Genomic DNA, 25,498 nt, shown 5'->3' on the forward strand with positions numbered 1-25,498 from the left:
AGAATTAAACTGCTTTAAAACATTAGATAGGTAATTACAAGAAATTCATTTGGAATTATGGAATTTTTACTATTATCAAGCATTGGTGTCTATACCTTGGATTTTTTCCGACGTCAATTAAATTTCATTTTAAATATCCATGAAAAAATTGTGAAAACAGAGTTGATATCATTGACTTTTGTAAAAAGTTCATTTAACTAAATAATTTCAACGAGAGGATTTAGGAGTAATGAAATGGGTAAATATATCTAGTATTGAAATTGCAACCAATATATAATAATTATAGTGTGAAACTAAATATTTCGTGAAAAACCTGTTTATAGAATCCGCCGGATCTTATCAACATTAAAATAAGTTTATAAGAGAATACAATATATTATTATTTGGCTAATATTCAATTGATTAGAGTGAGTAATAGCACTAGAACGTAGCTGAACGAGCAGTGTTGATATAGTAAATTTTGGAAATATTATAAAACAATTGGTAATGTATAAAATAATCGGCTTTTATTTAATTTTTAATTTTTGTTTTTTAATTGGATATTTTGGATTTTCAAATTCTTATGAAATAAGCACTAATCTGAGAATGACGTCATTGGAAAAGTCAATGAATATATCTTTCAATTTGAAGCTTTCATGAATAGATGTGTCTTTTAATTGATTTAGTGATTAACATTTTTATCAATCGATACTTTTTACGAATGTAAATTATTTCTATTTCATTTGGTTTAATCATAAACGACAAAAACATTTCGATAATTTTTCATCGTCTTAAGCATGACAAAGCATTTGAATACATTTTTCAAGGATAAGATTCGTATATAAAGTAAAAAGTAGATTATTTTTTTATGTTAGTTGTCATTAAACAGTTAGTTAGAAAAGTTGGGAAAGAAATCTACAAAGGTAACATACATTATATTGGTATAATCTATTTTTGTTTGTGATAATTTATGGCACAGAAAGCAACCAATAATTCGAGAATGTCGACATAAAAACAGAACGTCTATAAAATTAGGAAGAAATTAATAGCAAAATCTTGTTGCTCCAAGGTTAATTTATTTTTTTTTATTCTACATTTTTTAGTAATCGAATATGGGACTTTTAACTGAAGGCAGTCCTCTTTCATGGGAAGAAACAAAAAAATTTACTAATCATGTAAGAGAACATGGTATCGAACAATTTATTAACTTATATGCGCGTCTTAAAGATCGCCAAGGAGATGGTAAATTAAAACATTTATCATATTAATTTTTTTTTAATTATGCTAATGTATTTAATATAGTTCTGAAGTGGGGTGATGAAGTTGAATATATGATTATAAAGTTTGATGACGAAAAACAAACAGCACAAGTATCTTTGAGAGCACTTGAAATTCTAAATCAATTACAAGAGAAAGAATTAAAAGATCCTAATTCTGTCAAATCTTTATGGAGACCGGAATATGCTGCATATATGGTAGAAGGAACTCCGGGAAAGCGTATGAAAATAATTAATGTTTTTAGTAAATTTTTCCTAAATGACTTTTTTATTTTAAACAGCTTATGGAGGATTATTAGCACATTTCAATGTCGTTGAATCGTCAATGAAATATAGACGAGAGGAAGTTGCTCAGCTTTTAAATGATGACGAATCAGTAATGTCTATTACAAGTTTTCCATTATTAGGATGTCCAAAGTTTTCTTACCCATCTTTTGATGTTCAACCGAACAATCCTGATTCAGCAGCACAATCTTTATTCTTCCCAGATGAAGCAATATTTTCAGGACATCCACGATTTAAAAATCTAACAAGAAATATTAGAATGCGACGTGGAGAGAAGGTGTGCATCAACGTTCCCGTTTTTAAAGACGAAAAAACAAAATATCCTGTTTTTGAAGCACTCCAGGAAACCCCCGATCATGTGTATATGGACGCAATGGGTTTTGGAATGGGAAACTGTTGTCTACAATTAACGTTTCAAGCTTGTAATATCAATGAAGCCCGATATTTATATGATCAACTAACTCCTTTATGTCCAATAATGCTGGCATTTACTGCAGCATCTCCTATTTATAGAGGTTATTTAACAGATATTGATTGTCGTTGGAACGTGATTTCTGCTTCCGTTGACTGCAGAACAATGGAAGAAAGAGGATTAGCGCCACTAAAGGAAAATCAATTTAGAATTAATAAATCAAGATATGACTCAATTGACTCATATTTGTCGGAAAATGGAGAAAAATACAACGATGTTCCATTATTGTACAATGAAGAAGATTATGAAAAACTTCGTAAAGGAGGTATCGATCATTTATTGGCGCAACATATTGCACATTTGTTTATCAGAGATACAGGTAGGTAATTAAAGTAATTATTTTTATGGTATTTCTAGGTAATTTGTTAAAACAAAAAATTATTAATCTCTGTAATTTAAAGTCTCGCTATTTAGTGAAAAAATTCATCAAAATGACGAGGAAGAAACAGATCATTTTGAAAATATTCAATCAACTAACTGGCAAACAATGAGATTCAAACCGCCACCTCCAAATTCAAGGTATTTAATCAAAGCAAGAATTTAGATACTTTCTGGATTATCATTACTTAAAACATTTTTTTTGTCTTTTCTTTTTTAAGTATTGGTTGGCGTGTTGAATTTAGGTATGTATTAATAAATCATAGTATTCTAAATTGATGTCACATCTAACAACTAATCGAAATGCTTTTCAGACCATGTGAACTACAACTTACCGATTTCGAAAATGCGGCAATTGTTGTTTTTATAGTTTTACTTACACGAGTAATTCTTTCATTTAAATTAAATTTTTTGATACCAATCAGCAAAGTGGACGAAAATATGCAAAAAGCTCAGAAGCGCAATGCTTGTATGGAAGAAAAATTTTGGTTTCGAAAAAATGTAAATGATAACAAAAACGACAACTGTCAAACAACAAAAGATGAATGTGAAGACTGTGAATTATGGTCTATTAATGAAATTATAAATGGAAAAGATGATTTTCCTGGACTAATTAGACTAATTAATCAGTATTTAGCATCAATGGAAGTAGATACGGACACACATTGTTCAATTCAGCAATATTTAAAGTTGATTCAAAGGAGAGCTGCTGGAAATTTACTAACAACAGCATCCTGGATAAGAAAAGAAGTATTAAATCATCCAGATTATAAGTAAAATATGCTAACACAAAATTTACTATTTTTATACAAGAGATTTCTTTATAATTTCAGGAATGATTCAATAGTGACCGATAAAATTAATTATGATTTGCTGAAAAAAGCGAAAAAAGTTCAAGAAGGTTTATTACCATGCAACGAACTAATAGGATGTTTCACAAATTCCAAAACTTCTGAAGAAATTCCACCAGCAATCGCAAAGCAGCATGAACTTAAAGCTCAAAATGGAAATTAAACGTATAAAAAAAAATATTCTTATTACACCTTATTATCAAACTAGAAAAGAGCATTTTTTATAAAAAGCATTAGGTATTATTGTATTCTTCAAATGAACATTCATTATTTTGTATCCGTACGCAACAAGAAACAATAAGTGCACTTAACTTTAGTTTCTGAATGTATTTTTAGTATATAGTTTAAATTGGATTTAGGTATTTATATTATAATAACTAAATAAATATTTTGGGAAATTATTGAATAAATCTTTATTACTGCTAAAATTTGGAACGCCTTACTTATTGTAAAGTTTTGTTTGGACGAATTTGGAAATTTTTTGAAGTACATGAAACATGAATGAACATAAATTTACGGTTCAAAACATGATTTCGAATGAAATGTTGCAAAACAACATACAATTTATTGAAAGCTTTTTATTAACTATTTCGCAACTACATTTTTTCTAATATAAAAATTATGATTAAAAAAAGTTGATTTAAGGATAGTAGTCAGTCGTGAACTGAGTTCAGAATAAAATGTTAAAATATGCTTCACGATAAAAACAATACCCTTCAAAAAATATTTTAGCCTTAAACTTACTTTTTTTTCAAAAGCGCGGTTTTGCGGTTTTCATACAAATGTATGCAATTTTTTGAAAATATTTTAATTTGGATTCTTTTGCATAAAAGTATTAAATCTTTCTATTTCAATTAAGGCTCAAAAAGTGCGGTTTTGCGGTTTTCGGAAAACCGCTTCCAGAAACTCTACTTAAACGTTAATTTTTTGAATCTCAATAGCATAATAAGAATTAAAAATTCTCATTTATTCAGAACTTTTTTTAGACCTTGCCAACAATGTTTCATAAAAAACTATAAATTGAGTCTTTAAACATTTAATTTTGATTGTTTTTCAGCTTAGTATGAGATAAATTTGCTTTAAATTTTTTTTATTAAAAAAATTATAGCACTGCATTTTTCGCTTAAATTATTTATTCTCTTAAAATAATGTATCGTAAAAATATATGAAGGATTAAACAAACAAGATGATTAATTTTTTTAAAAACAATTTAACTACTCATGACGGACTCCACAAATTGAAATAAACGTACCAAAGTTGTGCAAATGGCAAGCAGGAATTACCGTAAAGGCAATTCGAGCTGTTTGTGTTGATTCTTTGAACAAAGTCAATGATGAAATTATTAAATTTCCTAAAGATGGCAAAGATGGTGTGACTTGATAAAATATACGGAAATGAATTCCAGGTATATTTTCAATATTTAAAGCATAACCCTGCATTATCTTATTAAGAACGTATTTCATTACTTCCAATATATGAATTTGGGTGACATGTTGTATTAATTCTTCGTGATGTTGTTTCCATTCTTCCATCATGTCTGCTAGTTTTGATGAAGATGTTGTTTGTCCTTAAATTTCGATTTTAAATATTTATTAGAAAATTATCAATTTTGATCAAAATACCTGTTGAAACATAGCAAATAACTGCAGCACAATTGTTTTCATAGTTCCAACGGCGTCTTAGAGAAAGAACATATTGATTTTTAATTGAACAGCCCGTTTCCTCATCTTAAAAAAAATTTAATTAACAAATTTGTTCAAAATTTTTTTATAGTCGAGAGCATGGAGCGAATCCTTATAATAACGAATATATTCTGTATAGTAATTGGCAGATCGTTGACTAACTACTTGCCGACAGGGGCCTTCTCGTAATGACAGAATTGCCAACACATATTTCAGATTCCACTCTGCTCAGACAGCACAATTATGTACTAACATTCAAACTTGTTGTTATAGTTATGTATCCAAACCTGCCACTCAACTAGTGCTTTTCTTGGTAATTCTGGGACAACTATATAATCCATTATCGCATTTGCTGATCGACGTTCCTAATTTAAAAAAAAGTGATTGTTTAAAATTTCTTATAGATAAAAAAAGCGGACTCACCCATTGTCGACGAGCTTCTGTGATATAATTTGGATGTGTTAGAAAACAGATTCCTTGCACTACGTCTCGTAACTGTCCTTTTGAATTCATCGCTTTTACAATTCTATTAATATGTCGAAGAGTAAGCTTACATTCACTCTTTATACCACCTGTAAGATTGATTTTTTTATAGATTTTATTTCAAATTATCTAATTGTGTTTGTATTTACCATTTATTATTTTCATGTTACCCGGTATAAGACCAATTTGACCACTAATGTATGTAATTTCTCCTATACTTGTTGATTGTGAATAAGGACCAATGTTTGCAGGCGACCAATGAGATATTCCCTGAACGTGCATTGTATGTCGCTTGTAGTCAGCCTCATTTACATTATTTATACCACTCTTAAATGCAACAGCTTCCATTATAACGTGACAATTTTCAGGCAAACATGTTTCAACACATACACGGGTAGGTGGATTTTGAAAATTTATTTTCTCACTGTAAACATCATTAAGAACTGAATAATCAGCAATATTTCGTACATAAAGCGTAATGTAGCAGAGATCTTGCAGTTTTAATGAGTTTTGTTCAATTATTTCTTAAACATGAAAATATATACGTCATTAATAGTATTGATGATAAAACGTTAATATTTACCATCCAGACGTCTCATTGCATCACTAATTCCATCATATGTCGTTTTTCCTTCTCCTATATGATAATTTAAGAAAAATAGATTATATAAATATACAGAAAAAGTAATACCTACCATGAATACTAGATATCCAATGCCAACCTTTTGAATTGGATACAAGATGTGCCTCAATTTGAAGTTTTTCTTTTTCATACTCAAATTTCACTTCAGGATTATCTTCAATGCTGCAGTTCCTCATTTCTTCGGAACAGAAATTTTTTGAAGAAAACGTTTCCGGAAGACTTTTTGAGGCACATAGTTTTCCAAAATTTCCTTTCTCAATAAATTCAAGTTCTGTATCGGTCAAATCCGGATCGCTCAAATCGCTATATGATGAAGAATTCAATTCACTAATGAAATCGAACGATGATTTTATCACATAATGTCGAAAATCTGAGGGTTGTTTTGGCTCCAAATGGATTTTTGTAAAATTAACATATCCGACAGTGCAAACGGGATCTGATGAGCTTATTACAACTTGATCATCATCACTAAAATTAAAATTATTATTAATATTAATATGTAGATTAATTATATATCATAAGAACATACATAACAATTTTTTTTTTAAACAGAGGACAATCTAGTGTAAACGTCTCATACTCTCCACCTTCTCCACAAATATTCAACCCATATTTTTCATGCATCTTTATCAAATGCCCTTGCATATCTCGAATCGATTTTCCTAGATGACGTTCCGGCGTTAAACCTAGTGAAGCGACCTTTTAACATACAGAAAATTAATTTCTTATCAAGAAAAAAATGATAAATAATTATAAAGGTACATGTATTATTGAATGTACACATTCATAGTGTATATACCTTTATGATTATCGCATCAATATGGCAATCAATCATCTCCTGTAAAAGCTCAGCTTGATCACGCCGCCACAAATATGTAAACGCTTGTAATTTTAGACGGGAACATCTAATGTGAATACATGCGACAAATTATAATTGCGGAAATTAAAAAGAAAATCTTTCATTCCTTACACATTTTCGCTTCGAACACGTTGGTAATCAGAAAATATTGCACCGATTGCAACTGCTTCGACGTTTTCTTTCTCCTAAGAAAATCACACATAAAATATTAGATTTTCATTTTTCCTCAATCAATTGCAATTAAGTTACTTTCACTTCTTTGAGCAATTCATAAAGATCCTCAACCTCATCATCACTGTCTAATGGCTCATAATTTTTGCCTTTTTGTGCTGTTTTGCCAGAAGTCGTTTTTCGGTACAATGGCAGTTCCATAGCTTCGGCAATCTTTTCAATTCCCATATGTCCAACAGTTTGGTACATGTAGCTGTCAAGTTCATCTTTTAGATAGAATATTCACTTCAAATCAAAAGATTTTTTAATACAATAAATTATTCCCATTCATTACCTTTATCAGCAGGATGTAAATTTGCTAATGCCACAATCTGTTTCGCAATAAATCAGATGAAGTAAATAGTATCAGATGAAGAAAAATATGATAAATAATTATAGTATGAAACGTAGATATACCTGATGTCCTTCAGCTTGACAATTTAACATGTTAAAGGTAGAATCTTTTCCACCTGAAATCAATCCAACTACTCGCATTTTTTCGATATTCTATTATTAAAAACTGAAATTCTATTGCTCTTCTTCAAATTAGTGATCACTAAGTTATGTAAAGAAAATAATTTGAGAGACAAAACAAAAAAATCTCTCGTTTTAAAAATTTTGTAGATGAAAAAAAAATCTAAGCAAAATAAAGGAACTTATAATCTAATTATTTTGGTGGATCTTTACAAGTTAACACTATAGCACTTGAAGAAAAGTGAAATACTCTATCATATTCATAATAATTTTATCGTTCATATCTTATAGAAGGTATTTTTATACTCTATCACGACCGAAAATATTGCAAACTGCTTTACAAAAGCGCTTTTTATTTCACATGCTTTTCTCGATTTAAAAATTATAGCCGTTTATTCCTTCCCTACAAACAGATTTTAGTAGAAACTCTTTTCTGTCTATCATGTTAAAATACCTAACGAAAGAATATGAACATGCACATTTTGAGAATAATATTGAAGAATTAAAGCATTTTATTTAGCAGTAAAACAGTAGGTATTAATTACAAATTATATTCTTAATCGGTACATAAAATTGAATTAAATTATTGGAAATTACATCAAATTCATTATTCCGCTACTTATTATTTTAAATAAATCATTATTAAGATTTTTGTTTAAAAATATTTTTAAATTTAAATTATATCAATAAGAACAAGCAAGAAAATGCAGTATTTTTTTTTTCAATTAAGATCATTTCAATATCCCCAATGGGATTTATGCTTTGATTTAATTGGAAGTTGTCGTTTCTTTTTCACTTTTAATTTAAAACATTGTTTATTACATTTTATCATTAGACAAATGCTTTTTGAGCACCATTTTCGATTGTTAAATACTATCATTCTGCATGCTATTTTTAATCATTCAAAAAAATGTATTGGCATATTGATGGTTTTGTCGAAAGTTTTGCGGCAGTAACATATTATAATAAACAAATCGACTTTCAAGTACATATATGTACTCGATGATTTTTTCCGGATATTATTCAGATATTCATGATATTTCAGAACAATTCCCTTTTTTCTTCTCTTAATTTTCTAAATGGTAAGCTTTACCAGTTCATAAAATTATCACAGTTTTTTTAAGCAAAAAAACTTTATCCCTAAAGTTACTTTTAGGAGATTCTGTAAAAATGATAAATTTAGTTTTCATTTTTAAAAGCATGTCTGCTCATACATATATGTATATATTTACATCGAATTAATAAATTTCGGGAATATGATCCAAAAGAAATCATCTATTGTAATGATGCCAATGTAGAATTACTCATATATGAATTCAGGTCCTGGTAACTAAACTGTAAGAAAAAAATTAATGATTTTAGCATTTCTTTTAATGTGGAATACAAAAGTTTTTAAATACATACTTGTGAAAAGTGAGGTTCCTCTTGAATGGATTGCAATTGTACTCCAGGATCAGGTGGAGTCAATTCTACACTTTCACCTGTGAATTCCGAATCAAAGTATCGTGTGTCTGTATCTGAGGTAACTTGTGGTTTGAATGGTGGAACAATTTTTTTATTGACTAAATCAGCCCAGTTGATGTTTGCAAAGAATGGATGAGCCATGATTTCTCTCACATCATCAGGTCCACCACCTAAACGCTTTTGTGGATTTTTTTCAAGGAATCCAGTTAATAAAGATCTTGCATCACTTGATATGTTTCTAGGAAATTTTACATCTTCAACCATGATCAAAGTAAATAAAACATCATGATCACGATTATAAAATGGTAGTCTTCCACAAATCATTTCATACATGACAACGCCTGTTCCCCACCAATCAACTGCTCGTCCGTAATCATTATCCTCAAGTACTTCACTAAAATAAAATAAAATATTTATTTTAAATCAATTTTCTAGGATTAAAGCTTTAAATGAAAATATAATTTTCTCACGGTGCCAAATATTCTGGAGTGCCACAAAAAGTTTTTGTTGTACGACCGTATGTAATATCTTCTTTGCAAAGTCCAAAATCGGCAATTTTTATATGACCATCTTTGTCTAGCAATAGGTTTTCTAGTTTCAAGTCTCTATAAATTATGTTGTGAGAATGTAAATACCTAGGGATGAATAAATTGCAAGTAAAATGTACTATAAGAATTATTATTTTTAATCAAAAATTATTAAGTGGTTCATTACCCAAGCGCTGATATAATTTCTGCGCCATAAAATCGAGTTCTTTCTTCAGAAAATATTCTATCGCGGCTTAAATGGAAGAATAATTCTCCACCATTAACATACTACAAAGAATACAACAAGATTTGAAATTTTGGTAGACATATTTAAAATAAAAATATGTTATGATTAAATTATAATAAAAAAAATGCTACCTCCATAACGAAGCACAAACGTTCATTAGTTTGAAATGAATATTTCAACGACTGCAGAAAAGAAAAAATTATTAAGTAACAATCAATTTAATACACTAAATTACTCACAATCAAAAATGGATGATTAGTTCTTTGTAATACACGATTTTCTGCCATAGTGTGTTTGACTTCATCTTTTTGAATGATAACTTCTTTTTTTAAAATCTTGATTGCATATAATTTTGCAGTAATTTTTTCGCGACACAAGATGACTTTTCCAAATGTACCTTTGCCAAGAACTTTTAAAAACTCAAAGTTTTCCAATGTCTAAAATTTTTTTTGATATCTCAATTAATTTTTTATCGACATTTAGTGTTTTTAAAAAAAAACTTACAACTTTCCTTCTTCCGCTCACTTTTCCAGTTGAAGTTCCTTGCAAAGAAAATTTTTCATTTAATAAGGCGTCTTCTGCAATAGGAACCATTTCAATATCTTCATTCATTTGCGCCTGTTGTTTTTGCTGATCTATTTCACTAAGACGATTTGCAACACTCCTGAAATATTTTTTCATTATTATTACATATACATTTAAAAAAATATCTTACCTTATAGCTTCAACCCACTGTGCTCTTTCTTGGTCCGTCTCGACATAAAACATTCTTTCAATAACTGTAGTCCATTGCAATCCGCGAATTATAAATGTAAATGGACGTGGACGATCAACCGACATAATTTGACATCGTGCAACAGTAAAATTGTTTGATGGTTCTGATGGAATTGAGGCATCTGGTCTATTTTTGTATCCAACAAGGGAACCATCTGAACGTAAAATAAAATATCGTGATCGCCAATTCTTAATGTGTTCACCACGTTTGTAGAGCCATCCTTCTTTGATTATTTGACGAGAGTTAACATCTATGTTTTTAGATATCAAGTCGGGTAGTTCGCTCGAATCAATCGATGTTGATGCAAGTGACATTTTTAGTAATTCTCAATCTCAATATTTTTTTAAAGTTTCTTATCTTATTAATAAATGTCTTCAATTTATGCAATTAGCGTAAAAATCATAATCCCAATCTCTAAACAATGAAATTATATTGATATTCTGAAACGAAAGCAGAAAAAAAAGTTTTAGCAAAGTTTTAATCATAAACACGTTCGTTTTTCTATACTGAAGCACTCATTTAATTACAATAAGTTTTTAAAGTTAGAGAATTGATAAAATTTTCGTAAAATATTTCAATCCATTCGCAAACATTCTTTTATTTAAGCCAGACGACAAATATGTGTAGACGACGAATATGTCTGTGCGCCTCTTCTTTTCTCCTTATTTTTAAAATCGTTTTATTTTTGTCTTAATAGGTTTGTAGGTATTTATTTATTTTTCATTATTTCCTCTAATGAAATTTTTATAATTGCAGCTTTATGTAGAAAAAAACTGATGCGTATTTAAGATATTTATTTAGGTTTTGTTCACCAAAATAATATTAAATATTTCTTAGCTATAATTCACGTTTATTATTACAATCACGAACTTTTTGACAAATTATCATTTATATCCAAAATTTAGCTTCTCTTAATTTCGATTTAGAAATATCATATCGTTTTACTTAAAATGTCAGAAATATCATCCATTTTTTACATACTATTATTACCTTTTTTATTAATATCTTTTTCTTCTTCTTATATCTTATACTAATAACGTCGTATATATTGATCCTTCGTTACAAAAATATTTTCAAATGTCTCAATGAAACTTTTTATTATTTTAAAAAAAAGAATAGATAGATGAATTTTCATTCAAATCTTTTTTAATTGATCTTCTTTAATGCCCCTAATTTGGGGCTTGCAAATATGAACAAAATTGAATGTGTCTGAAAACTGTTTTTACTGGTTTCTACAAAAAAAAAACATCATTAAAAACTTAACATATTATCTTCTTCAGACTTTTATAGGAACATTCTAAAGCAAGACTTTCCTAATTGTAGAAAAAACCTAAGCTCTCGGAGCATGTAGGAATAGGTTTCAGATTATTAATTAGCAATATTTCTCTACTCGTTACAAAATATGAGCAAGAAAAGTTGCTCATTTTCCAAAAAAAATATTATGATATTAAATTTCAGAAATGCATCTTAATTAAAAATAAATTTTTAATAAAACAAGTAAATCTCGAAAAAGGAACATGATTTTAATATTTTTTCCTATGTATAAGTTCCAACAGAACTCTTTAGTTTTTAGGACGCTTGATGCAAAGATGGAAATAGATTGTTAATGTATTAAGCGCATATAACAAAAATACGTTATCTATCAAAAATGCGAAATAGTTTTTTATGTTAAAATTGTAATACCTTTTTAAAAAGTTATAAATTGATCTTAAATGCAAAAAAGAACTTTTAAAAACAACACTTTGCGAAATAATATTTAAAAAAATGGTAAAAAGTCTCAGTTTGTCAACATTAAACTACTCCAGAACATTATCTAAAAAAAATTGCTAATAACTTGGAAAAAATTAGACCCTTTTTCCATCAAAGAAATATTTAAACTAAATTTAAATAAATAAATAAATAGTTTAATTATCGGTTTAGAAGCTTTCATCAAATTTAAGTGAAAAGGCTAAAAAAATTCATAAAGTAAAGGAAATAACTCGAGTTCACGTTAAAAATTTCATACACTGAAAAGTTTGTCCAAATAATAAATTGTAATAAATTTTTCATATAGGTGAGTAATTTAGTTTTAAATAGTATTTTTTTGGTCAGTAATGATTAAAGTCCAAAGACTTGATTTTTAATATGCTTAAATAAAAACATATTTAAAGGTTTTTTAAGTTTTTACGTATTATGCATAAATATTTTATTCACCCAGAATCAAGTTTTGATTCTGTAAACTCGAACATAAATAGTTACACATTTTTCTCACGTCTTTCTCATAAATTTCTATTATTTATTAAAATTTTAAAAAATTAGACAACATATTAAATTTAAGTGGTTCCTTGCACTCCTCTTTTAAAGAAAAAAATAATGTTTTTTTTTAGAAAAACTGCAACTCTTTTTTGACCGGCCAGGTCTATACTTTCAATTAATGTTATTAATTGTTATTAGCGTTTATTGAAGGAAAAAGCAAATATCTTTTTTTAATCATTTTTTTATTATTTATAATGACAAAATAATAATAAACACGTACATGTTTTTTTGTTTTTAATTTATGGACATCAAAAATTTGACATAAGCTAGTAAATCATCGTAAATTTAATCTTTTAGTTCTTGCACAAAGAAATGTGAATTTCATTTCAATTTAAAGGAAAAAAATATTGAGAATTACTAAAAATGTCACTTGCATCAACATCCATTGATTCGAGCGAACTACCCGATTTGATATCTAAAAACATAGATGTTAACTCTCGTCAAATAATCAAAGAAGGATGGCTCTACAAACGTGGTGAACACATTAAGAATTGGCGATCACGATATTTTATTTTACGTTCAGATGGTTCCCTTGTTGGATACAAAAATAGACCAGATACATCAATTCCATCAGAACCTTCAAACAATTTTACTGTTGCTCGATGTCAAATTATGTCGGTTGATCGTCCACGTCCATTTACATTTATAATTCGCGGATTGCAATGGACTACAGTTATTGAACGAATGTTTTATGTCGAGACGGAGCATGAAAGAGCACAGTGGGTTGAAGCTATAAGGTAAGATATTTTTATTTTTAGGTGTTTAATAATATTGATATGACGATAATAATACATAATTTTTGAATGTATGCAGAAGCGTTGCCAATTGCTTAAGCGAGGTTGACGATCAGCAGAATGAGCCAGATACAGATGAACTAACTGATGATATTGAAATGGCATCTATTGCTGAAGAGGAAGAATTAGATGAGAAATTTTCTCATCAAGGAACCTCAACTGGAAAGTCGAGTGGAAAGAAAAAAGTCGTGAGTAAATGAATGCAAATATCCTAAAATGTATTATACTAATAAACCTAATTTATCCCAAAAGACTTTAGAAAATTTTGAATTTTTAAAAGTTCTCGGACGAGGATCCTACGGAAAAGTAATTCTGTGCCGAGAAAAATCAACATCAAAATTGTATGCTATAAAAATTTTAAAGAAGGAAGTAATCATTCAAAAAAGCGAAGTTGAACACACTATGGCAGAAAATCGTGTCTTGAGAAAAACTAATCATCCTTTTTTAATTGTAATCAAATCATAAATTTAAATTTTTATTTAATTATTTTAATTCTAGTGATAAATTTTATGAAACTTTTAGTCATTGCGATATTCATTTCGAACTAATGAAAGACTTTGTTTTGTGATGCAGGTATTAAATAATATGTCATTGCTTTACTTATATTTAGGTATATTAATTTATTTGTTTTCCTTTCTTTTTTTTATTTAAAAATTATCTACAATGTTATAGTACGTAAATGGTGGAGAATTATATTTTCATCTCAGGAATGAAAAAATATTTTCAGAAGAGCGTACACGATTCTATGGAGCAGAAATTTCTTTAGCTCTCGGGTAATTATATAAATATTTAGAATAATATTTGTTAATAATTTTTCTAATTCATGGTTCATTAGATATTTGCATTCCCAAAATATAATTTATCGTGACGTCAAATTGGAAAATTTGCTTCTAGACAAAGATGGTCATATAAAAATTGCCGATTTTGGACTATGCAAAGAAGATATTACATACGATCGTACAACCAATACTTTTTGTGGTACTCCGGAATATTTGGCACCGTGAGAAAATTTTATATATTTAATTAAAGCTTTAAATTCTAGATAAATACATTTATTTTTTTAAAGAGAAATGTTGGAAGACAATGATTATGGTCGGGCAGTTGATTGGTGGGGAGCTGGTGTTGTTATGTATGAAATGATATGTGGAAGATTACCATTTGACAATCGCGATCATGATATATTATTCAGACAGATCATGATGGATGAAGTAAAATTTCCTAGAAACATTTCGTCAGAAGCAAGATCTTTACTCAGCGGATTTTTAGAAAAAAATCCACAAAAGCGTTTAGGTGGAGGGCCTGATGATGTGAAAGAAATTATGGCTCATCCATTCTTTGCAAACATCAACTGGGCTGATTTAGTCAATAAAAAAATTGTTCCACCATTCAAACCACAAGTTACCTCAGATACAGACACACGATACTTTGATTCGGAATTCACAGGCGAAAGTGTAGAATTGACTCCACCTGATCCTGGAGTACAATTGCAATCCATTCAAGAGGAACCTCACTTTTCACAAGTATGTATTTAAAAACTTTTGTATTCCATATTGAAAAAAAAAAAAATTAAATTCATTAAATTATTTCTTACAGTTTAGCTACCAAGCCATGGCTTCGTTTTTGAGCAACAATTCTGCTCTTATTTCTTTACCGTAATGTGACGATAAGCTTTGGAAACATAATCTGGAGTATTAATTAAAAATAATTCCACAAAAACTGTGATATAACTAGCTTTTAAGAATCTTTGATTTATATGTTTTCATTAGTGAGCTACTAAAACTAAATATGTAAATGATCGTAATTTTAATATAGCATAAATAAAGCGCTTCCATTCAATATTTATTATTTAATTATTTATTTTTCTGTTTCCACATTTTTCATTCCCGAATAAAATAAAATATTCTTTAAATGGTTCAATAATAACAATACATATAGAGGAATTAATCGATGAGTTAATGATTTTTTTTATTGGCTATTCCCAAAGAAAATAATCTAGATAGGAAAAGATTTAGTAAACTTAAATAAAGTTAACGTTAAACTTAATTTCAAATTCCTTTAAGGGGAAGTCAACCCACTTTAGGGGAATATCAGCCTTTAGAATTTCTTTTCGAATAACTCGTGAAAAATGGTAAAAGTTTATTTTAATTTAAATTAATTTTTTTGCAATTTAGTAGGTTTTAAATTGTTAAAACCACTTTAATTTTAGTTTTAAATGCTTTAACTATGTTTATTAATCGGAGTATCTCATTATAGGGCAAAGATATCAGCCATAAGTGGGACAGAAAAGTCCGTCGAACATCTCCAAAATCTCAAGATGTTTATTTGCGTTTACTTGTGAAGGTAAGCTTTATTCAGTCTTAATTTCTTAACTAACATACTTAATATATATTAATCTATTTATTTCAATTAACTAAAACAATAGTATTTTGATAATAAAAGATATTGTCATTAAAAAAATATTGATGAATTCACATAACCTTAAAATATATAAACAATAATTTTGGTCTACATCTTTGTTATTTTTTGTTTTAGCTATATCGCTTCTTGTACCGTCGTACACACCAAAAGTTTAATAAAATTGTATTGCGCAGACTTTTCATGAGCAAAATCAATCGTCCAGTAATTTCGTTGCAACGCGTATTACGATTGATGAAACAACGTCAGGCTAAAGAGAATACAATAGCTGTAATTGTTGGAAAGGTCACAAATGATTTGAGAATTTTAGATGTACCAAAAGTACGCATTTGTGCTTTGAGAGTCAGTGAACGTGCTCGTGAACGTATTGTTAAGGCTGGAGGAGAAGTTTTGACATTCGATCAATTGGCATTACTTTCACCAACAGGCAAGAACACAATTCTTATGCAAGGAAAACGAAATGCCCGTGAGTCAGTTCGTCACTTTGGAAAAGCACCTGGTGTTCCTCATTCTCATTCAAGACCATATGTTCGCTCAAAGGGACGCAAATTTGAACGTGCAAGAGGTCGCAGAACATCATGTGGATACAAAAAATAAAAAATTCGCGAAAATCTATTATATTGTATGATTATTACAATTTTACTTTCCAACATAATTGAAGTTGCGATAAAATAAAAGAAGAAAAACATCAATTCTAAATGCTTATCAAGTTTTCTTTGTTGATATTTTTATGTACAGAAGTACTACTTTAAAAAATGTTTTTCCTGTTGCAGCTATTTAAGGGAACGAAAAGTATGATCAGTATTATTTTATTACCAATCGGCTTATCAATTAAAGGCTATAAATTATTATACTTTTGTTACATTTCATTTTTGATTAGATTATGGTCTATGGTCTAGAGAAAATTTGAAACTTATTGAAAATGGATTTTTCTTTAATTTCAGTTTTTGTCGACAACGTTATCAACCATGATTGGTCTCGATTGCTTAATTAGCTGGTTTAAAAATGCTATTCGAGGCACAATTTGGTATTCGTTCTTTTCTTTTTTTATCGCAACATCTCTAAATAGATCTTTGATTCAAGATTAGATTTTTTCAACATTATCTTCTTACGATTTGTTGTTTCTTATTGAGTTAATTAGCTTATTGTTATTATTCTTATTTTTATTTTGAGGAAAAAGGCTTCATTTTTAAAGATAGTAATAGAAAAATGTCTACTTTATTTAAAAACAACGTTCTGATAAAATATACATTCAAAAATATTAAATTATAACTCATCAGTGACTTTATTTGATGACTCAGATTCTGGTTCTTCCTCTATATTTTCTTTACCATTATTTTGTTCCTCAGCTTTCTTCTTTTCTTTTGGTTTTGGCACTTCATACAAGCATTCGGCATCCTTTTTGGCAAGTACGCGATCACGACAAAGATAATCAATCAATGGACCACCTTCTTGAAATTTAAAGTACCAGTCTTCTATATCATTTTCATGTTTTTCGACCAACATTTCGCATTGAGTTTTTAATTGAGTCACTTCTGCGGAAGGCTTGTCCCAAAGTTCATACGGAATTCCTAATTCTACTTTTACACCTTTATTAACAAGTCCATGAAGCGTCTGGAAAGTTTCGCTCATTCCTTTTGCAAATCTTGTGCTGTCTTTTCTTTCTTTGTGAATATTATATTCTAAAATTCTTTCACATACATTCTCCATGGATTCTATTAATCTTGTCTCACTCTTTTTATATTCCTTTTTTCTCTTTTTTGCATCATCCAGCGAATACCTAACAAAATAACAGATACTTAAAATATATCATCTAAATGTATTACATCTTCTTAAAACTCACCCAAATTCTAAAACTTCGTGAGTTTTTCCTGTTTCTGTTAGTCTTTGCTGTAATTCAATTGCTAAAACTTTACAAGCTTCACAGTTATTAGCATACCTTAAAATATTAATTGCAATAAATATATTAATTTAAATTATTGTATTAATTATTTCAAAAATTAATATTTTTTTTACTTACTTAACACCATGTAATTCTTCTTCTGGATTTGTACAGTATATTTCAACTAATAATATTAAAAGGACAATAGCTTTTAAAATCATTTTTCAATGTCTTTTGATAAAATTTCGATCTCAATCCTATCTTATTGGAGGAAATTTTGTTAATACCACGTCAGTCGCCAAAATTATGAAGTTTTTCTCTCTCAATGCGATTAAATTTTTTATATACTTTATGTTTACTTTATGTATACAATACGAGTGAGCGTAGGGAGTAAACTGTGCTAAATATGCGGCTTTATCGTCTTTTTATACTCATAGATCATAAACAAGGAATGCAAATGAATGTTTTGGATTTTATTTTCATTAAAATTGTGAAAAAGTAATAAATAGGCAAACAAAATTATCAATATTCTATTAAATTTTAATTAAGAATGTTTAAAAATGCAAGATTCTTCAAATTAAAAAATTCGATATTTGGAAAAGTTATAACGTATTTTATTTCTTTAAATGTTGCATGTGTTTAGAAAAAAAATCACGCTAAAGGAAGCAAAACGCGAAATTTCAATAAGGCAAAACGCAGAAAAAATATTTTTCTAAATTTGATATTAAACAGTGTTAAACAGCGATAGAAATAGATTAAAATAATCATAAATTTACTCTGAATGCAGTGAAAATGTTAGTAGAGTATAATATGCTAATTAAGAACATAATTTAGAATTATGAAATTCTATACTTTAAAAATAGCGTCATACTACAGAGAAGAAAAAAAATGTTATAGGCTGACAATGATGAAAAGAAAAAAAAATCTGAATTGAGTTTTGTAGAAGTACAAGGAAAAAATATATATAATTCATTAAGAAACATAGAATCATTTCGGATTTAAAAAAAGCATCCTCTTTCTTTTGCTTAAAATCGGCGAGGTTATGAGTGTTAATTAAATATATTCTCCTCTCTTTTGCATGTGATTCTAGCCAGTGTGGAAGAAAATAAGCAAGATTAACAGGAAAGCATTAAACACAATCTTCAATTTCTGAATAATAAACATAATATCGAGCATATATATATAAATATATAGTAGCATATAAAACATTTCTTTAAATCAAGTTGGTAAGTAAATCAAATAATATAGTGTTAAGTTTCGGTAAAATTATAATTTATAATCTTACAGATCCAAGCTCATTAAATCAACATTAACACAAATGATTTCATTTACAGGTAAGCTAGAGAGAAATGTAGGAGTAATTTTTGTTACACCATGTCTTTTTTTGTTATCGTTTGTCTTCTAGAACCAATATTTGTTGTATTAAGAACATGAAAATTGATAATATAGACAATATCACGAATAAAGAAAAGTCACCAGATAAAGCCGAAAGAGCTAATAGCATTGATGATATAAAAAAGACACAAAAGTTTTTTGATTTCAATGATTTGTCAAACTCATCAGCCACCATAAATAAGAACTTGATTTTGCCGGAAAAGGATCCCGTTTTTGATTATTTGTCACCTGGAAGCAGCAAATTAAAAAAGTTACTCTTGAATAGTGATCCAGAAGTAGCAAATTTGAATATAAATAATGAAAAAGTACACAACAGTGAATATCTAAATAATAACACTAGCAGCATTTTACCATTAGAAACATTATTTAGTAGTAATGCAATCACAAAAATTAATAATATTAATTTATTAAAATCAAAATTGGAAAATAAAAGTGTAATTTCTGCATTAAACTCCAATAAGAATGGTGAGAAAAAAAGTGCTAAAACCTTTTCTAAGCAAAAACTATTTTGGTGTAGTGAGTGCAATGAGTATTTTTTGAGACAAAATCTTTTTAATCATATGAAAAGTGTACATGACAAATTTACATGTCTTTATTGCTACGGATTCTTTGTAAAAATTGAATGTTTAGAGAGCCATCTTGTTAAAAAGCACAAAGTGCAAAATACTTCATTCTTTGATGAACACAGTTTAAGGAATTATTTTGATGTAAAAGAAACAGAAACTGAGTCTAAAGTGATCAAAGCTGTTTGCTGTAAATGTAGCTCTACATTCGTTATTACAGATAATACTTTTCATTCGCATTGTTGTGATCGCAATGAAAAATATACATCATCTAAAGGAGCTGTTCAAACAAATGCATTCAAAAATGATTTTTCAAGTTTGGCAGTATATGATAATCCAAATTGCGTTAACAATATAACACAATCAACATTGAATGAGTTAAGCACAGCCAAAGATGATGATAACTCTCATATTGAAAAAGGAAGTATGCAATGGATACAACCAAGTTTCAATGGAGGTAATTTTTGAAATATTTTTATTTTTTTAAAACAAATTTGATTTATTTGACATTTTTGTAGCATCAACAACACCGAATGAAGAATCTAGTCAAAGTGTGCCACAAGAAGTTCAAAATAATAATAACAAATTTGAAAATCCATCATGGCATGTGGAAGAGCAAAAGCTTACGAGCGAGAATGACAAAATGATTGTGCCAAAACTAACGCTCAAAATTCCAAAGGCTTTTCAAAAGCAACAATTCGATAATATCGATTCGGATGAGGATAGCGGTGATGAAGAAGATGATGAAGAAAGCAATAATGAGAGTGGATCTGATAATAGTGATATTGGCAAAAATAATAGTAATGAAAACAACAAAAATTTGTCAAATTCCATGAATGAAATTTCATCATCATTAAGCGATTCGAATAACTTCGACTATCAAATTAAAAAACATAAGGATTTAGAGAGTTCCGAGATGCTACAAAAGCGTCCAGAAAATTTGCCAATGCCGTGTCTGAAATTGAAAATTAAAAATTTGACAAGCAATCCAGAAAGTGTACTTGAGAATTTTGATTATTCTGCATCAACGCCTACTATTTTTAAACCCGAATCTGAAGACATGACTAATCATGAGGAGCAGCCAGATGTAGATATGTCTGAAATGCCTATGGATATTGAGCCGTCAATAGATGAAACAGAAACATTCACTAATGAATGCAATGCGGAGAGTGAAAGTGAAAAAAATGAGCCAAAGAAGATAGTTATCGATGGAAATTTAATAATTCCTGCAAATGATGATATTCTCCCGATACATATTCGACTCGATGAAAGCTTGGATAAAATTCCAATTTTAAAGCTAATGAAAATTTGTCTTCACTCTACTTTTCAATTATGTCTCTACTGTAATCATGCCAGAAAAATTGTCGTAAATGGAAAAGGACTAGCAATACACTTTATTACTCATCATAGATTTCATGCACTAGTAGATAGCATAACGGCAGAGGAATTACATCCAGAGAAGTTTGTTTTGAAATTTGATGGATCTATAGATGAGCTTTCGACGTGTTTCTTTAATTTAGATACATTTGATGATCACGATGCTGAAAAGAAAGAAGGACATGTTACGATATCGCATGATAAATTATACGAATGTTTTCAATGTCGATTTCAAACACCAATTCATAAAGAACTTTATTTGCATAATCGAAAAATGCACCAAAAATCACTCATAAATTGTCTTATGTGTAAAATGGGATTTTATAGTTATAGTGAATTGTTATGTCATATTTGCCCTGGTATTCCAAATAAACAAACATTCAATGATTACAAATTCTATTGCTGCCTCTGCAATATGGACAATATCCCGTCTGCATTTCGTTTAATGGTACATCTTAGGAAAAAGCACTACGCATGTGATGTTTGTTTAGAAAAATGTAGTGATCAAAGTAAATTATCAAGTCACGTGTGGAAACATAAACTTCTTCATATCTGTTATCGTTGTCATATATTTTATCAGAATAAGGCCGACATAATGAAACATCTTTTTTGGAAACATGGAACGGAAGGAGTTGAATGTAAAAAATGTTTGCAGAAAAAATGGCCTCACGTTTACCATTTTTGTATACCCCCAGCAACATTTACATGTCCTCACTGTGAGATGCAGTTTTCCCGTGCCATCACTTTGAAAGTTCACATTCGATTACACGAAGACGGTGCAAAGTATGCTTGTACTGAAATCGGTTGTGAAAAGATGTTTATTTCAAAAAAATTATTAATACGACATTTAGAAAGACACCAGAGTGAATTAATAGCAAAAGAAAAAGGTGATCAAGCAAGAACGGAAGGCAGCGTAATAATTCCGCAGGAAATTCCTGCTGGATTTTGTACAAGAACAATTCCTGTTGTATTTAAACGTTTTATCAAAAAACCAGCTATTCGAAAAATTGAAGTAGAACAGAAAGTCGAACCAATCAAGCTTGAATCAAATAATAACACAAATAAAAAGGAAGATGATAATAAGGATACAAAATCTATTCTCGATTTACCAGAAGCGGGAAATCTCAACCTTTCTGAAAGCTCTGAAGAGTCATCAAACGAAAGCAGTGATGAGAATGATAATAATGAAAAGAAAAATAATCAATCAAAAATTGTAATTGCTTCACATCAAAATAACGAAATAAGCGATAAAAAAAACATTGGTGACAATTTAAAACAAATTGATGATTCTCTGGAACATAAGGAAATAACTAATGAGCCTTCAGCTCTACTACTTAATAAGATATCCACGTTAAGTGATTCTGATGAGGATGAAGATGAGCTAAAAGAGGAGAAGAAAATAAAATCTAGTGAAATCGATAGTCATAATGATAAAAAAGAATCGTTGCAAAATATTTTAGAAAAGTGGAAAAATTTTAATGAAGTTAGTGATGTGAAACAAGAAATTAATGAAAATGAAGAGCCTAATAATAAGGATAAGGTTGAAAATCAGGCAACATTGACAATGGACGAAGATTTTGAAGACAAACTGCCAGATAAAATTAAACTTCATGTATGTATGTCTGATCATGATTATGCTAAACTTTATCGTTCTACAATCGGCGGCGTGACAGCTGATGATCTAGATGATGCTATTCAATCGGCTACCATTGACCGAAAAGACAAAAAGAATGAAAAATCATCAAATAAAAATAAAAAAGATAAGTCAACAAAAAAGAACGATGATTTCTCTTCAAGTGATTCAAGTAGTGATTCGTCGTCCGATTCATCCAATTCTAGCACTAGTGCAAGTAGCTCAAGTAGTAGCAGTACATCCGATTCTAGTTCATCAGAAGCATCATCTACAAATACAAATCGCCTACGAAATAAAAAATATACAAAAAAGAGATCAAAGAAAGAAAAGAAAAATCAAAACGAAACAGAAGAACCAGAACTTCCTCGTGATCCTGATGACATTATCTACGAGTCAGATTTACTTACTGATGAAACAGATACGGACGAAGATTTTTATGATGAGCATCCACTTAAAATGAATAATGAGGCTCTCGCCGAAAAAAGAAAACAGCTTGGAAATATAGATGGTATAATTGAAAATAGTAGACCGTCTACACCGTCATTACCACCAGATGAAAAAATTGAAAAAAGAATGAAGGTAAAAAAACGAAAAAGGGATCATAAAAAATCTATTTCTAGTCCAACAAAAAGAACACAGCGCGAACAAAGTTCATTCATTAATCAGGATGATGATTCTACTAGTTTTTCAACCAATTCTCAACCACAGCTACCTTTGATACATCCACCAGAAACACCTCAAAATTTTAAGACTAACAGACTTAGTCAAGGGTTTATGCACACATCAACACCAATATCAGCACCTCCTCGCATTGAGTTGCACCAAGCGAATCAAATCCGACAACTTTTGCAATCAACACAACAACAACCTGTCTTGCCAATTTTAAAGGAACAACATCATCATTATCATTTTCAGCAGAAGCATGATCAATCTAATAACGAGTACATAAATGTTAGCCGAGTATCTTCAGCACAAAGTAGCAGAATGAATTCAGATAATGAACAGTCTGGCATTAAACGTTCTCAAAGGAGGCGAATACCGAATAAATTTTATGGTTATACAAGTGATGACAACAATTTGACATCACAATCGGTCCCTAATGATCCATTTAAACCTATACCACCTCCAAATCTTACTTGGAATAAAGAAGATTTACCATCAAGATCAAAAAGCCCAAATCCTTCTCAACAGCAACGAGTTGCTCCAATAAAATTGAACTTGAATAATGATAATATGCAACAACCTCCACAAATATTTGAAAATTTTGAATCGTCAGTTGCACAACAACTGCCTACAAATAGTCTGCATAATGCTAGTAATAATAAAAACAATGACATAAGTGGATATAACTATAGTGACACAGAAAGCTCCGATGATCAATTACACATATCTGAGCCAAAGAAAAGAAAAAGAAAGCTTCCCAGTCAAAACATGTATGCTTTTCACACACTTGAAACTCCACCAACAACAGTTCAATCTAATTTACCACCAATTCCGAGATTAAAATTGACAATTGGAAGTAACAATAAAATTAGAAGACGAAATATAAATCCTTTAAAACCTCCACCGAAAAAACGTCGCAAGATACCTCCAAAATCAGTAAATACAAATATCAAAGATGCATCTTTGATGAATATGAATTTTGCATCAACTGCAACAAAAACAATTGCAAAGCAACATTCGATGAATGATTTGGTTGATCAAAATGATGATTCAAAAATATTCGAAGAAGAAAAAAAGCAAAAACTTGAAGAAGCTATTATTAATACGCAGCAATATTTTCAACGTTATAACCATACACAACTAACAAACGCAGAGACGCCTCAAGAGCAGGCTGAAAATGATGGACGTGTCTATTGTTACTGTAGAAGGCCTTATGATGATCTTCAAGGAATGATCGGATGTGACGGGCCAAGTTGTCAAATTGAGTGGTTCCATTTCGAGTGTGTTGGCATTTTAGTTCCTCCAAAAGGTAATTGGTTCTGTCCTCAATGTCAAAATCAACAGCATCAACCGACATTCTAAATGAGTTCTTTTACACATAATTTAAAATTTCAGTTTGTCTTGTAACTTTTTAAAAAAAATTCTACGTAATGAATGCCAATTGTTTAGTTTTCTTATTTAATTCCCTTTTCTCTTAATATTTTTGGTCAATTGGGAGAAATCGAAACAAAATTAAATATAATTTAAACAAAACTAATTATAGTGGTTTTATGCTAGGCGATAAAAAAAAAACATTAAAACTTTATATAATATAAATACCTATATAATAAACGAAACTGGAAATAATTATCATTTTCAGCTGTATCATGTAAATAGTTATCGAAATTTGAAAACAATTCATTTATTATTGTACCTAATTACACTTTTTTGTTTGGAAGCATTAAGGTTTATTTGAACTAAGCAATTTTTGAAGAAAGAAAAAAATTAAAATTAAAATTATTTCTCCTTTTTGGTTTGCACTATGTGAATTGTTATTTCTTATATTAAGTACTTTCTTGTATATTACAATGAACATATGAAACAATACTTAAGATT

General features: G+C 29.2%; 7 protein-coding genes across 16 annotated transcripts; 4 read left to right on the forward strand and 3 right to left on the reverse strand.

The window, feature by feature from the left end:
• Window positions 1-121: 121 nt before the first annotated feature.
• Gclc (glutamate--cysteine ligase) lies at window positions 122-3,641 on the forward strand. Of its 4 annotated transcripts, XM_070637138.1 has the most exons (9): window positions 122-238; window positions 324-483; window positions 1,083-1,221; window positions 1,282-1,476; window positions 1,538-2,332; window positions 2,415-2,532; window positions 2,613-2,636; window positions 2,706-3,164; window positions 3,225-3,640. In XM_070637138.1, exons 3-9 carry the CDS (start codon window positions 1,092-1,094, stop codon window positions 3,403-3,405), a joined length of 1,902 nt encoding a protein of 633 aa, XP_070493239.1. In that variant the 5' UTR covers window positions 122-238; window positions 324-483; window positions 1,083-1,091; the 3' UTR covers window positions 3,406-3,640. The 4 variants fall into 4 exon arrangements, with proteins under 4 accessions (XP_070493239.1, XP_070493241.1, XP_070493240.1 ...); XM_070637140.1 differs by lacking the exon at window positions 324-483 and having other exon boundaries at window positions 152-238; window positions 3,225-3,641; XM_070637139.1 differs by lacking the exon at window positions 122-238 and having other exon boundaries at window positions 265-483.
• A 712-nt stretch (window positions 3,642-4,353) lies between these two features.
• On the reverse strand, window positions 4,354-7,922 carry LOC139088095 (uncharacterized). Of its 2 annotated transcripts, XM_070637137.1 has the most exons (14): window positions 7,807-7,824; window positions 7,537-7,675; window positions 7,415-7,451; window positions 7,159-7,346; window positions 7,021-7,094; window positions 6,850-6,955; window positions 6,580-6,749; window positions 6,103-6,518; window positions 5,991-6,044; window positions 5,557-5,931; window positions 5,348-5,496; window positions 5,178-5,289; window positions 4,865-4,969; window positions 4,354-4,809 (listed from the first exon to the last, which is right to left on the reverse strand). In XM_070637137.1, exons 2-14 carry the CDS (start codon window positions 7,612-7,614, stop codon window positions 4,457-4,459), a joined length of 2,217 nt encoding a protein of 738 aa, XP_070493238.1. In that variant the 5' UTR covers window positions 7,615-7,675; window positions 7,807-7,824; the 3' UTR covers window positions 4,354-4,456. The 2 variants fall into 2 exon arrangements, with proteins under 2 accessions (XP_070493238.1, XP_070493237.1); XM_070637136.1 differs by having other exon boundaries at window positions 7,537-7,922.
• A 160-nt stretch (window positions 7,923-8,082) lies between these two features.
• LOC139088213 (RAC serine/threonine-protein kinase-like) lies at window positions 8,083-11,751 on the reverse strand. Of its 2 annotated transcripts, XM_070637325.1 has the most exons (10): window positions 11,597-11,751; window positions 10,547-11,046; window positions 10,336-10,495; window positions 10,071-10,268; window positions 9,963-10,013; window positions 9,772-9,872; window positions 9,528-9,692; window positions 8,998-9,451; window positions 8,826-8,928; window positions 8,083-8,755 (listed from the first exon to the last, which is right to left on the reverse strand). In XM_070637325.1, the coding sequence occupies exons 2-9, from the start codon at window positions 10,918-10,920 to the stop codon at window positions 8,869-8,871; spliced, it is 1,563 nt and encodes a 520-aa protein (XP_070493426.1). In that variant the 5' UTR covers window positions 10,921-11,046; window positions 11,597-11,751; the 3' UTR covers window positions 8,083-8,755; window positions 8,826-8,868. The 2 variants fall into 2 exon arrangements, with proteins under 2 accessions (XP_070493426.1, XP_070493425.1); XM_070637324.1 differs by having other exon boundaries at window positions 8,083-8,928.
• Window positions 11,752-12,429: 678 nt separating this feature from the next.
• Window positions 12,430-15,545, forward strand: LOC139088225 (RAC serine/threonine-protein kinase-like). 4 transcript variants are annotated; one of them, XM_070637342.1, is made up of 9 exons: window positions 12,430-12,659; window positions 13,168-13,638; window positions 13,715-13,883; window positions 13,948-14,145; window positions 14,218-14,268; window positions 14,368-14,468; window positions 14,531-14,695; window positions 14,762-15,215; window positions 15,289-15,545. In XM_070637342.1, exons 2-9 carry the CDS (start codon window positions 13,265-13,267, stop codon window positions 15,349-15,351), a joined length of 1,575 nt encoding a protein of 524 aa, XP_070493443.1. In that variant the 5' UTR covers window positions 12,430-12,659; window positions 13,168-13,264; the 3' UTR covers window positions 15,352-15,545. The 4 variants fall into 4 exon arrangements, with proteins under 4 accessions (XP_070493443.1, XP_070493442.1, XP_070493444.1 ...); XM_070637341.1 differs by having other exon boundaries at window positions 13,172-13,638; XM_070637343.1 differs by having other exon boundaries at window positions 13,199-13,638.
• A 221-nt stretch (window positions 15,546-15,766) lies between these two features.
• Window positions 15,767-16,802, forward strand: RpL18 (ribosomal protein L18). Its single transcript, XM_070637094.1, has 3 exons — window positions 15,767-15,823; window positions 15,949-16,035; window positions 16,228-16,802. Exons 1-3 carry the CDS (start codon window positions 15,821-15,823, stop codon window positions 16,705-16,707), a joined length of 570 nt encoding a protein of 189 aa, XP_070493195.1. The 5' UTR covers window positions 15,767-15,820; the 3' UTR covers window positions 16,708-16,802.
• A 494-nt stretch (window positions 16,803-17,296) lies between these two features.
• Window positions 17,297-18,389, reverse strand: CNPYb (protein canopy b). Its single transcript, XM_070637296.1, has 3 exons — window positions 18,131-18,389; window positions 17,954-18,049; window positions 17,297-17,890 (listed from the first exon to the last, which is right to left on the reverse strand). The coding sequence occupies exons 1-3, from the start codon at window positions 18,211-18,213 to the stop codon at window positions 17,377-17,379; spliced, it is 693 nt and encodes a 230-aa protein (XP_070493397.1). The 5' UTR covers window positions 18,214-18,389; the 3' UTR covers window positions 17,297-17,376.
• Window positions 18,390-18,644: 255 nt separating this feature from the next.
• MESR4 (misexpression suppressor of ras 4) lies at window positions 18,645-25,364 on the forward strand. 2 transcript variants are annotated; one of them, XM_070637070.1, is made up of 5 exons: window positions 18,645-18,786; window positions 19,083-19,218; window positions 19,280-19,326; window positions 19,398-20,407; window positions 20,469-25,364. In XM_070637070.1, exons 4-5 carry the CDS (start codon window positions 19,423-19,425, stop codon window positions 24,983-24,985), a joined length of 5,502 nt encoding a protein of 1,833 aa, XP_070493171.1. In that variant the 5' UTR covers window positions 18,645-18,786; window positions 19,083-19,218; window positions 19,280-19,326; window positions 19,398-19,422; the 3' UTR covers window positions 24,986-25,364. The 2 variants fall into 2 exon arrangements, with proteins under 2 accessions (XP_070493171.1, XP_070493172.1); XM_070637071.1 differs by lacking the exon at window positions 19,280-19,326.
• The last annotated feature ends 134 nt before the right edge of the window (window positions 25,365-25,498 follow it).

This window comes from Chironomus tepperi, unplaced genomic scaffold (assembly GCF_022539635.2).
Source record: "Chironomus tepperi strain 1889 unplaced genomic scaffold, CSIRO-AGI_Ctep_v1 contig_161, whole genome shotgun sequence".
Lineage (NCBI taxonomy): Eukaryota > Metazoa > Arthropoda > Insecta > Diptera > Chironomidae > Chironomus > Chironomus tepperi.

Bases quoted from the DNA above. Each gene is read 5' to 3' on its own strand.
- Gclc (XM_070637138.1), top strand. From the start codon at position 1,092: ATGGGACTTTTAACTGAAGGCAGTCCTCTTTCATGGGAAGAAACAAAA. The intron at 1,222-1,281 runs GTAAATTAAAAC...TATTTAATATAG, and splicing joins TAAAGATCGCCAAGGAGATG to TTCTGAAGTGGGGTGATGAA. The intron at 2,333-2,414 runs GTAGGTAATTAA...TGTAATTTAAAG, and splicing joins TTTGTTTATCAGAGATACAG to TCTCGCTATTTAGTGAAAAA.
- LOC139088095 (XM_070637136.1), bottom strand. From the start codon at position 7,614: ATGCGAGTAGTTGGATTGATTTCAGGTGGAAAAGATTCTACCTTTAAC. The intron at 7,347-7,414 runs GTAATGAATGGG...TCTATCTAAAAG, and splicing joins TTTACATCCTGCTGATAAAG to ATGAACTTGACAGCTACATG. The intron at 7,095-7,158 runs GTAACTTAATTG...TGATTTTCTTAG, and splicing joins AATTGCTCAAAGAAGTGAAA to GAGAAAGAAAACGTCGAAGC.
- LOC139088213 (XM_070637325.1), bottom strand. From the start codon at position 10,920: ATGTCACTTGCATCAACATCGATTGATTCGAGCGAACTACCCGACTTG. The intron at 10,269-10,335 runs GTAAGTTTTTTT...AAAAAATTTTAG, and splicing joins TGAGCGGAAGAAGGAAAGTT to ACATTGGAAAACTTTGAGTT. The intron at 8,929-8,997 runs GTATGTATTTAA...TTTTTCTTACAG, and splicing joins AGGAACCTCACTTTTCACAA to TTTAGTTACCAGGACCTGAA.
- LOC139088225 (XM_070637342.1), top strand. From the start codon at position 13,265: ATGTCACTTGCATCAACATCCATTGATTCGAGCGAACTACCCGATTTG. The intron at 14,146-14,217 runs GTAATCAAATCA...TGAAACTTTTAG, and splicing joins CTAATCATCCTTTTTTAATT to TCATTGCGATATTCATTTCG. The intron at 15,216-15,288 runs GTATGTATTTAA...TATTTCTTACAG, and splicing joins AGGAACCTCACTTTTCACAA to TTTAGCTACCAAGCCATGGC.
- RpL18 (XM_070637094.1), top strand. The intron at 16,036-16,227 runs GTAAGCTTTATT...TTTTTGTTTTAG, and splicing joins ATTTGCGTTTACTTGTGAAG to CTATATCGCTTCTTGTACCG.
- CNPYb (XM_070637296.1), bottom strand. From the start codon at position 18,213: ATGATTTTAAAAGCTATTGTCCTTTTAATATTATTAGTTGAAATATAC. The intron at 18,050-18,130 runs GTAAGTAAAAAA...TAATATTTTAAG, and splicing joins GAAGAATTACATGGTGTTAA to GTATGCTAATAACTGTGAAG. The intron at 17,891-17,953 runs GTGAGTTTTAAG...TTATTTTGTTAG, and splicing joins CACGAAGTTTTAGAATTTGG to GTATTCGCTGGATGATGCAA.
- MESR4 (XM_070637070.1), top strand. From the start codon at position 19,423: ATGAAAATTGATAATATAGACAATATCACGAATAAAGAAAAGTCACCA. The intron at 20,408-20,468 runs GTAATTTTTGAA...ACATTTTTGTAG, and splicing joins ACAACCAAGTTTCAATGGAG to CATCAACAACACCGAATGAA.